A 16,268-nucleotide genomic window follows, 5' to 3' on the forward strand; every position below is an offset into this window, starting at 1 on the left:
TAATGGGCTGGATGGTGGCTTTTTTCTTTTCATCGTAGATTTCTTTGTAGCAAGCAAGCTTATCATTCACCCCCTGTTAACTTTTAAGAATTGTTCGCTGTCAGGATCCATCTTCTCAAACCTCACCATTGCCGATTGAATTTCACAAAATGCCATTATCATCTCTCTGGTGAAGAAGCATCTCGGCTCCTCACCTGGTTCATCTTGAGCTTCGTCAGCATTTTCTTCTTTCACTATCGCTTCCTGCAAGTCAATAAGTTCTTCGTTAGATAATTCCTTCTCTTCTTCCTCTATTAACTCCTCCATGTCTGTGGCAACAACCTCCAACTGAAGTAACTCTGCAACCTTTACAATCTTATCTGTAACCTCTTCATATGATTCGTCTTTTTCAAACCCTTCGAAACCTTTTACGTGCTGTGGGCATATTTTCTTCCATGCAGCATTTAAACAACTTTTAGTAATTTCCGCCCAGGCCTTATTAACGTTTAAGATGGCGTGGCAAATATTGTAAGATTTCTAAAAGTCTCTTAACGTAAAATTTTTCTCACCGTCTACTGCAGACTGATCGTGTTTGGCAGTAGAAATATGACTCTCACATTCGAATTGAAATCATCTAGATGCGAGAATGTCCAGGAGCATTATCTAATAGAAGCAAAATCTTGAAAGGAATGTCGTTGTCTTTACAATATTTTTCAACCTCAGGAATGAAACAGCATTTAAACGAATCCTCAAAGAGAGATATTGTTATCCATGCTCTCTGGTTCGATCGGAAATGCACGGGTAGGGTGGCTTTATTGATGCCCTTAAATGCATGAGGATTTCCAGAATGGTACACAAGCAGTGGTTTTAATCTATAATCTCCTGCTGCATTAGCCCCAAGCAAGAGCATGGCCCTATCCTTTGACGCCTTGAAACCTGGAATTGTATTTTCCTCTTTGGCAATGTATGTTCGATCCAGCATTTTTTTCCAATACAGAGCAGTCTCGTCAACATTAAAAATTTGCTGCATTGAATAGCCGCCTTCATCAATAATTTTTTCCAACATATCACAAAATTTCTCTGCAGTTGCAGAATCCACACTGGCGACTTCACCGCACACTTTTACGTTGTGGAAACCAGCGCGATGCTTGAACCTTTTAAACTACCCGTTGCTTTGCTTGTCACGAACTTGGATTGGGGTTTGCTGTACTTATCCTTAATATCTTGATAAATATTTGTTGCTTTTGCTTGAATGACCATTGGACTCAGGGGCACTCGCTTCTGAATCTGATTTTCCATCCATATTATTAACAGCTGTTCCATCTTCGATATAGCACCTGAACGCTGTTTTGTGATCACTGTTGATCTTAAATGCGTCAATCCTTTGACACGTTCTTTTATACATGCACTGTCCTTTAAAATAGTATTCACTGTTGAAACAGCAAGATTCCTAATTCCATACAATAAATGACAAACTTTGTCCTGCTTCTTAATTAATCACCTTCATTTCTAAATCAATTTTGTTTCATTTCCTGGCACTACCACCACTTGCACTTTTCATTGGTCGCTTTCCCTTCATCATTGTAATACGTAAATAGGAATGAAGAGAGGTTTCTGAAAATTTGTTTTTTATATGATTGAAGATTGCAATGGAGGAGAACACATTTCACCATAATAGCGTAATTGCACCCACACAATTGCAGTTCTCAGGATTATTGCAAATGCAATAAGATCGAGTTTACTACCCGTTTATAATTAGATACACTAACAGAAAAGCCCAATAAACCGGAAAGTGCAAATAGTTTTTATTGTTTTTTGGTCGTGATGTTGAAACGTGCTTTAGAAAAATATCACAAAGGCATTCAAAATTGATTCTTATAGCAGAACATGTGATAACGATGAAAGGATAGTGCAATTTCCATTATAAATATGACCATTTAGAGATTTAATAGTTTAGTAATATAGCGAAATTTTCAACTTCCAAGGACTTGGAATGAATTACAAAAAAAAAAAAAATGTGTTATTGGGTTCACATTACGATATTTTCACGATACCTCCATTTATTCCTACGGGATGCAAAATACGTTTTTGCGATATTTTTGTTTGCACTGGCCGGCAAAAACTTACGTTGGATTTCCATAAGTCGAGTATTACATAAGTCAGGGTTCCTGTACCCAGGTCGACTACAGGATTTTAAGAGCCAAAAATAAGAAATGGTGCCAAGACTGCAAAGTCATCCCAGGAGAAAGCTTATTCAATCAACACAGACTTCTGGTATGTGATCTCATTATTGAAGGAACTTGCCAAGGCTCAAGAAGTTTGAGTGCATCAATTGGTTTAAGCTACAAGAACATGAGCCTAAACCGAGACTGCAGGAGCTGCCCTTACAGGCTTTTAGAGAAATCGAGGAGATCCAAACCTGATGACCATGGAGCAAATATGGAACAAGGCCCAGATAGAGATTATGAAGGGAGGAGAAGGAATTCTAGGGAAGACTAAAGGAGGTAAGAAATTACATAGAGAAACCTAATTATGGAGTGAAGAGGTTCAGAAGGCATTGAAGGACAAGAAGACAGCTTATAAAGAATGGCAGAGAGACAGAACTGATGAAAACAAGAATAGGTACAAGGAAAACAAAAGACAAGCTAAACAGGCAGTAGCTAAAGCCAGGGACAGAGCTGTGGAGGGATGGTATAATAGTAAGAACACTAAGGAAGGGGAATTGAAGATATTCAAGATTGCCAGAACACAGTTCAATAAACAGCAGGATATAAGAGTAGTAAAAGATCAGACTGGTAAGGTTGTTATGAAAACAGGAGATGGAAAGAGTTTTTCGAAGGGATCACGAATAGTGAAACAGTCACTGGAGAAGAACAGGAGCTAGACAGACACGATAAGGACATTGAGGATATAAAGGAGGAAAAGACATTGAGGATATAAAGGAGGAAAAAGATCTGCTAGAATTGCATAGTATGAAGTTGGGGAAGGCAGCAGGGCCTGACATTTTCAAGGGGTTAGGACACAGAGGAGTCCCATTTATGACGAGGCTAATGATTAAAATAATGAAAGAAGCTAAGACACCAGATGTTTGGAGGGAGAGTCTTATAGTACCGATATATAAAAGGAAAGGAGACCTATTCGACTGAACAACTATAGACTTATCAAACTAATGAACCAGACAATGAAGTGGTTAGAGAGGGTTGTTAAACTGCAAGAACAGATTACCAAGAACCAGCTTGGTTTTATGAAGGGGAGAAGCACTACCGATGGAATATTTATATCAAGGGTCCTATGACTTATGACCAAGTACCTAGGAGTCTTCTGTGGAAATATGTGAGGAAGAGGTGTGTTCCTGAGACCTGTGTCAAGCTTATTCAGTATAGTAGAACTAAAGTGCGTAGTGCAGCTGGAGTTAGTGATGCCTTCACTGGTAATGTCGGCTTACACCAGGGCTCTGCCCTTAGCCCGTTTCTATTCATCATCATAATGGACACACTAACCAGAGACATTCAAAGCAATGGCTCTGACAGTTTACTCTTTGTAGATGACATCATGCTTAGTGGTAAATCGCAAGAGAGAAAGAGAGGGTAGAGAAGCTAAAGAGATGAGTAACAGTTCTAGAGTGGGAGGGTCTAAAAGTCAACAGGAATAAGACAATACATGTAGTGTTTTGGCAACTGAGACAGCTCTCTTAGCATTGGCAACTTACAGCTTAATAGGGTGTTAATAATTATAAGTATCTTGGATCAGTGCTAGACACAAATGGCAGCTGTGAACAGGACGTTCAAAGTCGAATAAAATCTGGATGGGTCAAGTGGCGGGAAATGTCTGGTGTTTTAAAAGACAAGAAGATGCCAACTAAACTGAAATCAAAAATTTACAAACAGCACTCTGAGCCATATAACTTACATGGTAGGCCATGTAAGTTATATGACTCAGAGTGCTGGGCTGTCAGAAGGAAAAAAAAACAAGGTTTAATGTCAGCAGAAATGAGAATGCTAAAGTGGAGTTTGGGAATAATCCCGAGAGATAGATGGCAGAATGAAGATGTGAGACAGGAAATGAAAACTGCACGCATCAACTTGAAGATTAGGAAGAACAGACTTAGATAGTGGAGGCACGTCCAGCGCTACAAGTTTACCCACATTACCAAGCACATATGCTTAGCTGCCAAGTTCAAGGTCGAAGGCAGAGAGGCAGGCCGAATAGAGAGCAGAAAGATATGCAGGAACTAGAGCTCACTCCAGCAGACTGTGCTAACCATACTAAGTGGAAGCGTTCCATCCATCTTGCTGACCCTAACCTGGACAAACAGCATGAGTAAAGTAAAGTAAGTTTGAAGAAATTGGTGAGATTAGGCAATAAGAAGGGTATTGGCAAGGAAAAAAGTAAGTGGAAATTCCTGAAACATTACACCTGTACTGGAAGTAATTACCCATAGTTCTAGAAAATACATAAAATGTCTGACTTAACAGCTTAGTCACAAAAAGAATATCCATTTTCACCTTTGTTCAACAAAAAGTAAAATTGTTTCCTTACAAAATTCAGATGCAACAGTTATTGATGTTGGTAAAGATAAAGCAGAAATGGCCTAAAAAAGAATTTACATGTCTGGGTCACAGAAAATCCCCATGTAATATCAGAGGCAGTTGCATCCAGAAAACTGCCACTTATGGTGTACTGTGTACTCTGTTATCTATTCAAATTATTAGACCAGTGAATGCTGCCTTTTGTATGAATAGTCAGCATTTACTGTGTGATCAGGAAGAATTGGATATTTTCACCGTTTAAGTTCTTCAAGACCACTTTATTCCATTTATACAAGAATGCAAAGGAGCTAACATGCAAGAAACATTTTTTTAAACAAAATACGAATGACCCATACATATAAAATGCAGCTCTTAACTTCCTTAGCAAACATCATGATCAGGCCTTGCCAAAAGTTATTCACTAGCTGGAGGAGAAGAGATCTGGAACCGCCATTATGCAGTAAACTTGAGTCGCAAGATGTGGTAAAAAATACCAGCATTGTTTACTTTGTATTGGACAGTCCATTCATAATTAAGCTTTCTGAGTTATGAACACACTTAAGACAAGTGTGCATGTGAACAAAGTTCCATGAGATAAAAAGTGTTTTCACAAATGAAGTTTGTGAAATGAAAAACAGTGTTTTCACAAATTCTAGAAGGAAGAGGATGAATCAGATTAGTCCATTTGATATCAATGGTTTGACTGTTGATCCTGCTCAGGTAGCTGACAAACTGAATGAGTATTTTGCATCTACATTCACACATGAGGAATTCTCTGGGCAAGTGGAGACCAGAAGTTTATAAAACTCTAACAGGGAGCTAAATGATTTTATAATAACTGAGAGGAAAATGGAAGAGAAATTGTTGAAGTTAAACATAAGAAAGGCACCTGGGGTGGATGGGATCTATCCAAGTATATTAAGGGAGTCAGCAAAGTTAGCTAGCAAACCCTTAACCATAATTATGAGCGCATCCTTGGATTCAGGGGAGATCCCCACAGACTGAGATGTCCCAATGTAGTAGTAGTAGTATTAGTAGTGGCATGTGATGCAAGAAAGCAAGTGTATGAGCTTATGCAGCATCAGCCAAAAAAAAATCAAAAAAAAAAAAAAATCACACCATTCCCTCCAAATGCCTGTCCAGTTTCTCCTTAAATTTATTTAACCTGTCAACTTCCACAACGACAGATGGAAGTTTGTTCCAGCAATTAACCACCCGCTGGCTAAAGGCAAATTTCCGCACATCTATTCTACATCTGTCTTTTCTTAATTTGAATTTATGCCCCCTTAGGTTCGTAATCTGAACAAGTGGAAGGATCCCATCAGAATTCAGCGTGCTCAACCCATTCAAGGCCTTATATACCTCAATCAGATCATCGTGCAGGTGCCTAGTCTCCAGCCACTGCAATTTGCAGAACTTAAGCCTCTCTTGGAAGAGGATCCCTTCATTCTCCTCACCAATCTTGTTGCCCTTCTCTGTACATGCTCAAGTAAATCTACATCCTTCCTAAAATGAGGCCTCCAGACCTGTACGCAGTACTCAAGGCGTGGCCTGACCATTGCCTTATACAGAGGGACAATCACCTCCTTCTCCCTGCTAGCAAAATTCCTATATATCATTGACAAAACCCCATGACCTGCCCTGGCAGCCTGTCTGCATTGCTCAGAAAACTTCATATCTGCCTGCACAATTACTCCTAGGTCTTTTTCATTTTCTACCACCTTAAGTGTAGTACCACACAGTTGGTACATTTCTCTGGGGTTACTTCTACCCATATGCAGTACTTTGCATTAGTCAAGGTTAAACTTCAGTTGCCACTTCTTAGCCCATCTGCCCAAATTATCTAGATCCTGTTCCAGTAGCACACTGCCATTACTGTCATTAACAACCCTGCCAACCTTTGTATCATCTGCAAACTTCGACATTAAGCCTGATATACCTTCATCAATATCATTGATAAATATACAAAACAACAGTGGACCTAACACCGAACCCTGTGGGACTCCACTAATAACATTAGTCCACGAAGAGCAGCACCCATTGATTACCACCCTCTGTCTTCTCCCACTTAACCATCCTTTTATCCATTGTAGCAACTTACCCTTAATACCATTCTGTTCCAATTTGTACAATAGTCTTCCATGCGCAACAGTGTCTAAAGCTTTCCTGAAATCCAAATATATGATATAAATATTATTTTTTGCATCCAGTTCCTTTGTAACCACATCATAATATCCTATCAAATTTGTGAGACAAGACTTTCCCTTAACAAACCCATGCTTTGTCTGAATTATTGCTGCAGTCTTGTCTAGATGATCCTGCAATGCATCTTTAACCAGTGACTCCATTATTTTACTCGGAACAGAAGTTAAACTAACTGGTCTGTAATTACTCGTGTCACCCTTCGATCCCCCTTTGTGAATTGGGGATACATTTGCACATCTCCAGTCCGTGGGAACCTCCCCTGAATTCAAGGATGCTCTCATAATTATGGCTAAGGGTTTGCTTAGTTGCTTTGCCGCCTCCTTTAATATAACTGGATAGATCCCATCCACCCCAGGTGCTTTTCTTATGTTTAACTTCAACAATTTCTCCTCCACTTTGCTTTCAGTTATTAGAAAATCATTAAGTATCCTGCTACAATTTGATAACCGTCTAACATTTTCAAACCTTAATAATTCCTCATGTGTGAATGTAGATGCAAAATATCATTCAGTTTGTTTGCTATCTGAGCAGGATCATCAACAGTCAAACCATCAATGTCAAGTGGACCAATCAGATTCATCCCTTCCTTTTAGAGTTTATATAAGTAAAGAAATCCTTGCTGTTTTTCTTAGCATCTTTTGCCAAGGATTTCTTGTAATCTGCCTTCGCCTGCCTTACCTCCTTTGTGACCTGATTACAGACTAGCTTATATCTGCCATAGGCTTCTGAGTCGCTTGATAATTTATATGCATCCCATGCATTTTTCTTCTCTGTTACGAGTCTCATTAGTTCATTAAATAACCATTTAGGCCTAAACCTTGAACAATATTTCTTAATAGGTATGAAACTTTTAGTAGCATCCACAATTAATTCCTTGAATGCTTCCCACTTAGAATTTACTGTTGGTAACATCGTCAGTTGATCCCACTGTACAGAATTTAAAAACTGTTGGAGACCACTGTACTCACCTTTACGGAAGCAAAAACCCTTTCCTTTACCCCTGATGGTAATTAAACCTTTAAGTAAATCCCACATCAGTACACTGTGATCACTGCCATCTAGTGGTTCCTTTATCTGCAAATTCTTAATACACGAATGATCACTGCTGATAACCAGATCAAGAGTATTACTTTCTCTGGTTGCCTCTCGAACATGTTGCTGCAGAAAACAGTCATCCAATAAATCCACAAAAGTCTGACTAGTGTGTGAGTGACCAACCCACAAGTTCCAGTCAATATCTGGGAAGTTAAAATCCCCCATTATAAGACATTCCGATTTACTAGCCCACTCTATTTCTCTGTACAATTGTTCATTGTACTCATTCGAGTCATTAGGCCTATAACACACTCCTCTTATTTTTGCTTTCGCAGTGCTTATGTCACACCAAACTGACTCAACAGTGCACTGTTCATCTATATCAACTGGATGCATTTCTTTTAATTTTATGTTTTTCTTAATTAACAGCATAACACCTCCTCCCTTTCTATCCTTTCTGTACATATTGTACTCCCCAAATTCCAGTTCAGCATTTCTTATATCTGTGTGACACCACGTCTCTGCTATCCCAACAATATCCGCCTTTGATGTCTTGACCAACACTTCAAATTCATCAAATTTATTTACTATACTTCTAGCATTGGTATACATGCAAGCATACATACTCCTATTCCTAGTTACCCTAACACATCCCATATACCCACCTATTTCACCCACCTGTAACCCCAGTTCACAAAGGGGATCAGACTGAGAACAGACTGAGATGTCCCAATGTAACCCCAGTTCACAAAGGGTATCAGAGGGTGACACAATTAATTATAGACCTGATAGTTTAACTTCTGTTCCAGGGAAAACAATGGAGTCACTGGTAAAAAAAGTAATGCAGGATCATTTTGCTGATGATGTATAAACTTGCTTTCTTGCATCATATGCTGCTGCTAATGCATTACCAAAGAAAGGTCACTGCAGATTAAAACATAATCCTGTAGCCATATGTACCATAAGCTAGTCATAGCATTTAATTATTTGATTTTGTAATGAAGTTTCTCTGCTGCTTTTGTAATGGTCATTGTTAATTCTTGGATGACAAAGCAAGGCAGCAATTAATCCTTAATGGCCATGTGTTTTACTATTTCCATTTATTAACACAGTTTAATTTATCAGTCTTTAGCCAGTGCTATTAAGCAATAGCTTAAAAAAATTTTAAAAATTGTCAGAATTGTTCTGATATTTGTCCCAACACCTCATCTGTTCACGTCTCTTTTAGAAATATTTGTCAAGACATCCCAAATTTTATGAAAATTGGACAAACAAAACTCCACAGTTATAAAAAACACAGTAGACTGTTGAAATAACGGCACCTGAAATAATGGATGTTTACATACAGCACAGATGTCTCTTGCAGTGCCGAAAAAAGAAAACGGCAAGTCACGTGATTACTATAGTTTTTACATTTGCCATTTTGAAAGTGAATTCTGTACTGATATCACTGATTATACCACTGTTTTACATTTATTTTAAATTAAAAACCCCTCACTATGTCTTCTAAAGTTAATAAACCTCATACAGAGAAGAAAAGAAGAACAGCATTAAAGCTTATTGACAAATTTGATATAATCCAAACTATAACCTTAGGATCACCCAGAAAGTTAATTCATATACCCATTTGTTGTATCTGTAAATTGTGTGTGTTCTCTTGTCGATTTGCCTGTTTTGCTGGACGACCCCCCCCCCAGAAACTGGGGTGCCAACTGTGTACCCCAGTTTCTGGGGAGGTTGGTACCTCAGAAATTAAATCTATGCTATCTATGCCTGAGACCGATTAACTCACCCATGGAGTGAAAAAAAGCACATGAAAGTTCCTTACATCATTGATGGAACTCAAACCTAGGCCTTTTCAACCTAGTGTGGGGTGATAATACCACTGTGCTCCCTGCCCAGACTAAACTTGATATAATAAAGAAAATAGAACAGGGTGTAAGCAGAAGTGTATTAATGGCAGAATATGACATTGGATTGTCAACATGTTTATGCTTTTTATGTGCAGTTAATAAAATTTCGTTCTTAACCTTTCTATTTCTTATTTAGCCTCATTATTTCACATTAAATATATTAAAATTAAAACTTTCTAGATAACAGAAAAAACGAAATAATGGCACTTTGAATCCCCGAAGGTGCCATTATTTTGAAAGTCTATTGTATTATTTATTTATTTTTTTTCCATAACCCCATAATTTCAAAGTATGAATATATTAAAATGATATTAATTTCAGAAATAAGGGAACCAATAAATACATAATGTAGAATATGATTGAAACTAACAGGTGAAATAAAAGCACATCAGCAGCAAAGTAAATTAAAACAAGCAAAAGTATGGGAATAATGAAGTCAGAAATAAGAGAGAATATAAAGAAAACGTAAAGGCTGATAGGTACTAAACTAATTTTTAGGATAATTAAACACCAATAAAACTAGTTTAATAATACTTTTTTACTGATTTAAACACACAGTGTCATACCAATTTAACTCTTTGGAGGCTGAATCGCCCTAAATCTACATAAAAGAAACTTAAAATACATAAGTTGAAGGCTGTGGAGCCATAATCCTCCTCCTTACAAAAGGAGGGTGGGGTTCATCATATCCTGGCCTTCTTCCTCTCATTCATTTCTTGTAATGAGTATTGGTGGAACCAATCATGATTTCATCCAGTACTTGAAGAAGTTGATCAGTTTTAAAGTTGTTAGTTTTGCTTTCTGTCTCTTTGTCATATGGTTCCTCTGAGACCTTGAAGTTGCTCTGGTGAAAACTTGATCTTGAGTTGTGTACCACCAATAGACTACTCAAAATCAAAGGAAATTAGCAACAAATCAAATTCAGCCTATAACTTCCTTCATGTAACATTCATACAATATGAACTGACATCATCAGAGGTGATTGTGTCAGCTCCAAGCATTTAGTGAGTGTGATTATACAGTAATATCTTGATATTAGCAATCATATTCTGGTCTGTAAGCAGTTTATGATTGATTTTACATTGGAGAAAAAAGATGGCGTTCATCATTCTGTTTCCACGGTACTATTAATTTCATCAAGGTTGTCTGGTTGACCCAGAGCACTGTTGACAATCCACAATGCATTAGCATTAGCATTAGTAGAGGCATTTGATGCAAGAAAGCAAGCTTATGCAGCATCAGCCAAAAAAAAAAAAAAAATAAATAAATAAATAAAAAATAACCACTTCCACTTCACCCCTCTGTTCGTTCAAAATACCTGTCCAGCTGAGCCTTAAACTTATTTAGGCTATCAACTTCCATGACAAGGGATGGAAGTCTGTTCCACGAACCAACCACCCGCTGGCTAAAGGCAAATTTCCTCACGTCTATCCTACATCCGTCTTTCCTCAATTTGAATTTATGCCCTCTCAGGTGATTATTCTGAGCAAGAGGAAGAATCTCATCAGCATTGAGCATGCTCAAACCATTCAAGGCTTTATACACCTCTATCAGATCACCTCGCTGGTGCCTAGTCTCCAGACACTGTAATTTGCAAAACTTAAGCCTTTGTTCCATTCACTAATCTTGTTGCCCTTCTCTGTACTCGTTCCAGCATCTCTACATCCTTCTTGAAATGAGGTCCCCAGACCTGTATACAGTACTCTGGGTGTGGCCTGACCATTGCCTTATACAAGGGAATAATCACCTCCTTATCCCTGCTAGAAAAATTCCTATATATCATCGACAATACACCATGAGCTACTCTTGCAGCATGTCTGCACTGCTCAGAAAACTTAATATCTGCATGCACAACCACCCCCAGGTCCCTTTCATTCTCTACCACTGTCAGTATAGTACCACAGAGTTCATACATTGCTCTGGGGTTGCTGTTTCCCATATGTAGTACTTTACATTTGTCAATGTTAAACTTAATTTGCCACCTCTCAGCCCATCTACTCAACCTTTCCAGATCCTGTTGCAGTAGCATAGTGTCAGTAGTGTCCTTGACAACCCTGCTAACCTTCGTATCGTCTGCAAACTTGGACATTAAGCTTGATATACCATCATCAGTATCATATATAAATACAGAAAACAATAATGGACCCAGTACTGAACCCTGAGGGACTCCACTAATAACATTAGTCCACAATGAGCAGTGTCCATTGATTACCACTCTCTGTCTTCTCCCCCTCAACCACCCCTTTATCCATAGCAGCAATTTGCCTCCAATGCCACACTGCTCCAATTTGTGCAGCAGTCTTCCATGTGCAACAGTATCAAAAGCCTTTCTAAGATCCAAGTATATAATATCAAAGTTATTCGCTGCATCCAGTTCTTTTGTGACTGCATCATAGTATCCAATCAAATTGGTCAGGCAAGACTTCCCCTTGACAAAACCATGCTGTGTCTGAGCTATAACTGAAGTCTTGTCTAGATGATCCTGCAGTGCTTCTTTAACCAGTGCCTCCATTAATTTTCCTGGAACAGAAGTTAAACTAACAGGTCTATAATTACTTTTGTTGCCCTTTGATCCTCCTTTGTGAATTGGGGTCACATTTGCACATCTGCAGTCCATGGGTACCTCCCCTGAGTCCAAGGAAGCTCTCATAATTATGCTAAGGGTTTGCTACTTCGTTTGCTGCCTCCTTTAATATAACTGGATAGATCCCATCCATCCCGGGTGCCTTTCTTGTATTTATCTTCAACAACTTCTCCTCCACTTTTCTCTCAGTTATTACAAGATTCTCTAGCTTACTGCCAGAGTTGAATACACCTCTGGCATTCCCCTCGCTGAATAACTCCTCATGTGTGAATGTCGATGCAAAGTATTCATTTAGTTTGTTAGCTACCTGAGCAGGATCATCAACAGTTGACCCATCGATATCAAGTGGACCAATCCGATTCATCCCCTTCCTTCTAGAGTTTACATAAATAAAGAACTTTTTGCTGTTTTTCTTTGCATCCCTTGCCAAAGATTTCTCGTAATCTGCCTTCGCCTGCCTAACCTCCTTTGTAACTTGGTTACAGATCAACTTGTATCTATCATAGGCTTCTGTGTCACGTGTTAATTTGTATGTATCCCATGCATTTTTCTTCTCTGCCATATGTCTCATTAGTTCATGTGACATCCACTTAAGCCTAAACCTTGAACAATATTTCTTAGTTGGTATGTAAAGTTGTTACATCCAGATGGAGAGGCAAATCTGGTGAAGACAATAGGCACTTAGCATATACAGTATATATACATTGTTATATGCAAATGTATAAAAACTTGCATTTCTTCCCTTTTCTATATACTAATTTAATTAATTTGCCATTGTCCCTAGTGTAAAAGATGTTTATCAAGTTAGTTAACGTATTCAGTGCATTACATTTCAGCTGCATTACCAAATAGTAAATAAATAATTCATAACTTAAAAAGGGTGGGGTAAAAGTTAAAACGTTTTATGCATGAACCAAGAACATTTCATTTCTGTGCATTCACTGTATTGCCTATTCATTCCTCCAATCAGTACATGGCAACAAAACATAATATCCAATGCTTCAGCTACAATGTATGTTATATGGTTATCCTATGTGATATGTATGGAAAAAATAATAATTGCTGTTTTTTTTTTGTATTATTTCTTTTTGTCCAATGTAATTTTGAATACAGTCTGAGCTCTATTTACATTTGATGTCTTAACTTCCTTTCTCCATGCTGCTTCATCCTTTTATGAACAATTTAGATATATTTTTTTCCTTTTTTAATAGGTCAAAATAGGACTGCTAAAGTGGAGTCAATAAACAAATCAAGTAAATATAAAGCAAGTAAAACTGGCATATACAGTACCTTTTACTTGTGAGCCGACCGGGCTAGCCGAGTGGGTAAAGTACCTGCCCGGCAACCCAAAGGTCGCGGGTTCGATTCCCGCCTCGGGCTTGGATCAAAGTACTGCAAAAACCTTGGGAGGTGCAATATGGCCACAGAAGCCGATGCGCCAACAACTAACTACCTACCTACCTTTTACTTGTTAACTGATGCTTCAGTTTGCCAGTAAACATTTCAACAGTAAATTATGTTTACCCAGACTGGATTCTGCTGTTTTTCTCGAAATTATATTCAGGATGTTGTTATAATGAGATGAGAGTTGTCAGAAACAGAATATTGGTGGTAATTTTCAAGTGTTGTTACAATGAAATCTTGTTATGAACTATCATTAAGCCATTATATCTGTACTGTTCAAAACTAAATCTTGAGTCAGATTTCATGAAGTTAACCAGAATGAAACAGAATATTTCAAGTTGTATGTTTCAGCATATGTTTGAGCCCTGCTACCAGCCACTTTCTGAACAACACTAACATGAAACTAATGAAATATGTTTCAGTATTCTGCATACTAAATTGCTTATAGCAAATATGCTTCTACATTGAGACATTGTTTACAGAGAAATATTTGCAGTATACTGCTAAACAGGCAACAGAGAATGGCTTGGTTATATAATTAAAACTTCCCAACACATAGAATTCAATAAGAGCTATGTGACAGAAATACTTTAAGGGCTTGAGCCTCAGGCTGCAAGAGAATTAGACATCGTACAAGTTAGTGCAAACACATCATATTAGTACGCAACAAACTCTGAATTAGCAAAAACAGCATCATTTTAGTTAAATCTCATATTGTGAAGGTATTCACAATATGAGATTTAATTTATGAACCAATATGAGATTGTCTAATTTTCTTGCAGCCTGGGGCTTAAGCCCTTAAAGTATTTCAGCCTAAATTCACTTTATATGCCATCAGGCATCTCTCATATTGTGGAGTTATACTTCACAACTGTTTTGTCATCATTGCATCACCTGGGTACCTACTCGCCCACTGAAGAAGGGCCAAATAGCCCTGAAATGGTGCCGTCTGGGTGGTGGTATCCGCTGAGAATAAGTAACAATAGTCTTCTCCTTTGGTGAAGGGTTACTTATTCAAAGGAGTGCAATATCACGGCAACTCGTTGTGAAGGTATTGACAATATGAGATTTAACTAAAACAATGCCGTTTTTGCTAATTCAGAGTTTGCTGTGTACTAATACGCTTTGCACTAACTTGTACTTTGAGCTATGTGACATTATTACCTTTGCCTGTTGGTTATGGTTTCATGACCTTTTAAATAATGAAGCTTATACCCTTCTTCACAGTTTCTTGTGCTGAATAATAAAATATCAGAATATGAACTTTTAAAAGAAAGAGCAGAAATAATTTAATTATTAAAGGAAACACTTATAAGTTTTACCATTTTACTCTACTACTATCCTTACACTGGAAGCAGAAGGAATGACTTCAAGAATTGTGTTCAAGAATTTTCAAGGCAAAAAGTACAATTTACATCTTATAATTTTTTAAGATGGCGACTGGTAAGGAAAGAAAAAGCAAGTGTACAATTTGACAGAACCGAAGCTTCTGAGGCTTCCATTCCAAAATACCTCCCTGAAGTATGTTTGTTTGATCCAGCTCCCCATTACTCTCAGACATGGGGACAGGATTTTCATTTTTAGTGCATTTGTCATTACTTTTGTATGTCTTAAAACTAGGTTTATCTGTATCCCAAAGAAATTAAAGGATTCATTGCAGTGCAGTTTAAATAAGATTTCACTACATGCTATATTACCACTTCCAGGACATTATCCTTGCATTTATTCTTCTGCAGGACCTACAGTATATAGACAGAAAGTCACTGAATCTTATTTAATAATTATTAATATATGAACCAAATCTGTAATTTCTAAAATTACGTTGTTGTGAAACAAACTGCAATTATTTTTGTATTATACTATGTATTTTACAGTTTGCTTTTCTTTGACTCTGATTATCATGATGAAGAAGATGACAAAGAAGGTTATACAGGTGACAGAGTTACAGACAAAAAGAAGAGTGAAAGTCTGCAAAATTTATTTGATTCACCAAGCAAAAAAGACATATCATCCAATTCTAGTCAGGGAAAACAAGCTAAACTGGTGACTCAAGAAAAGTCAACAGACGATGTGCCTTTACTGAATTTAGGAGGTGATTCTAAATCGAAAAATCATATATCCGGTTTGCCTTCAGTTACTGATAAAGGTGAACTGAAACAGACATGTAAGTTTGGTTGTTGGTCTCACTTTGATTTTTAGTACTTTACTATGGTATTAAAGCAGCACAAATCTGTTATAATTGTCTTTACATCTAGTTAACTTCATAGTAATGGAGAAAGGCCCAATATTTTTATTCTTTTTATTTTTGTTATAACTTTAATATTTTTAAAATGCTGGAAATTAATTTGAAGTATTTTTATTAGTTTATTCTTTAAGAAATATCATATTTAATTTTAATCAACAGATTAGATGGATTGAGATATCTCGTCTCAGCCATTTGAGCTACTGATGTCTGAAGCAATTCTCTATAAAGACTTAGGAACTGTTATTAGTTGCCATCATGTGGAGTTGTGCAATTTCCCTCCCACATACATGCAACCAGCCAAAAATACGCACAATTTACAATATGTGGCCTGGACTATGAAAAGGTGGTTAATGTGTCAAGATATCGATTATGAG

General features: G+C 37.5%; 1 protein-coding gene across 3 annotated transcripts in view; it reads left to right on the forward strand.

Annotated features, from left to right (window-relative positions):
* Nucleotides 1-16,268, forward strand: part of ICA69 (islet cell autoantigen 1-like protein) — a 206,569-nt gene that overhangs the window by 147,779 nt on the left and 42,522 nt on the right. For all 3 annotated transcript variants that reach the window (XM_090372977.1, XM_090372975.1, XM_090372976.1), the window contains one exon: nucleotides 15,524-15,813. In XM_090372977.1, coding sequence (XP_090229103.1) covers nucleotides 15,524-15,813 — 290 coding nt within the window. The remainder of the gene's footprint in view (nucleotides 1-15,523; nucleotides 15,814-16,268) is intronic.

The sequence above is a fragment of the Mastigoproctus giganteus genome, chromosome 4 (assembly GCF_048544385.1).
Source record: "Mastigoproctus giganteus isolate SK-2022 chromosome 4, ASM4854438v1, whole genome shotgun sequence".
NCBI lineage: Eukaryota > Metazoa > Arthropoda > Arachnida > Uropygi > Thelyphonidae > Mastigoproctus > Mastigoproctus giganteus.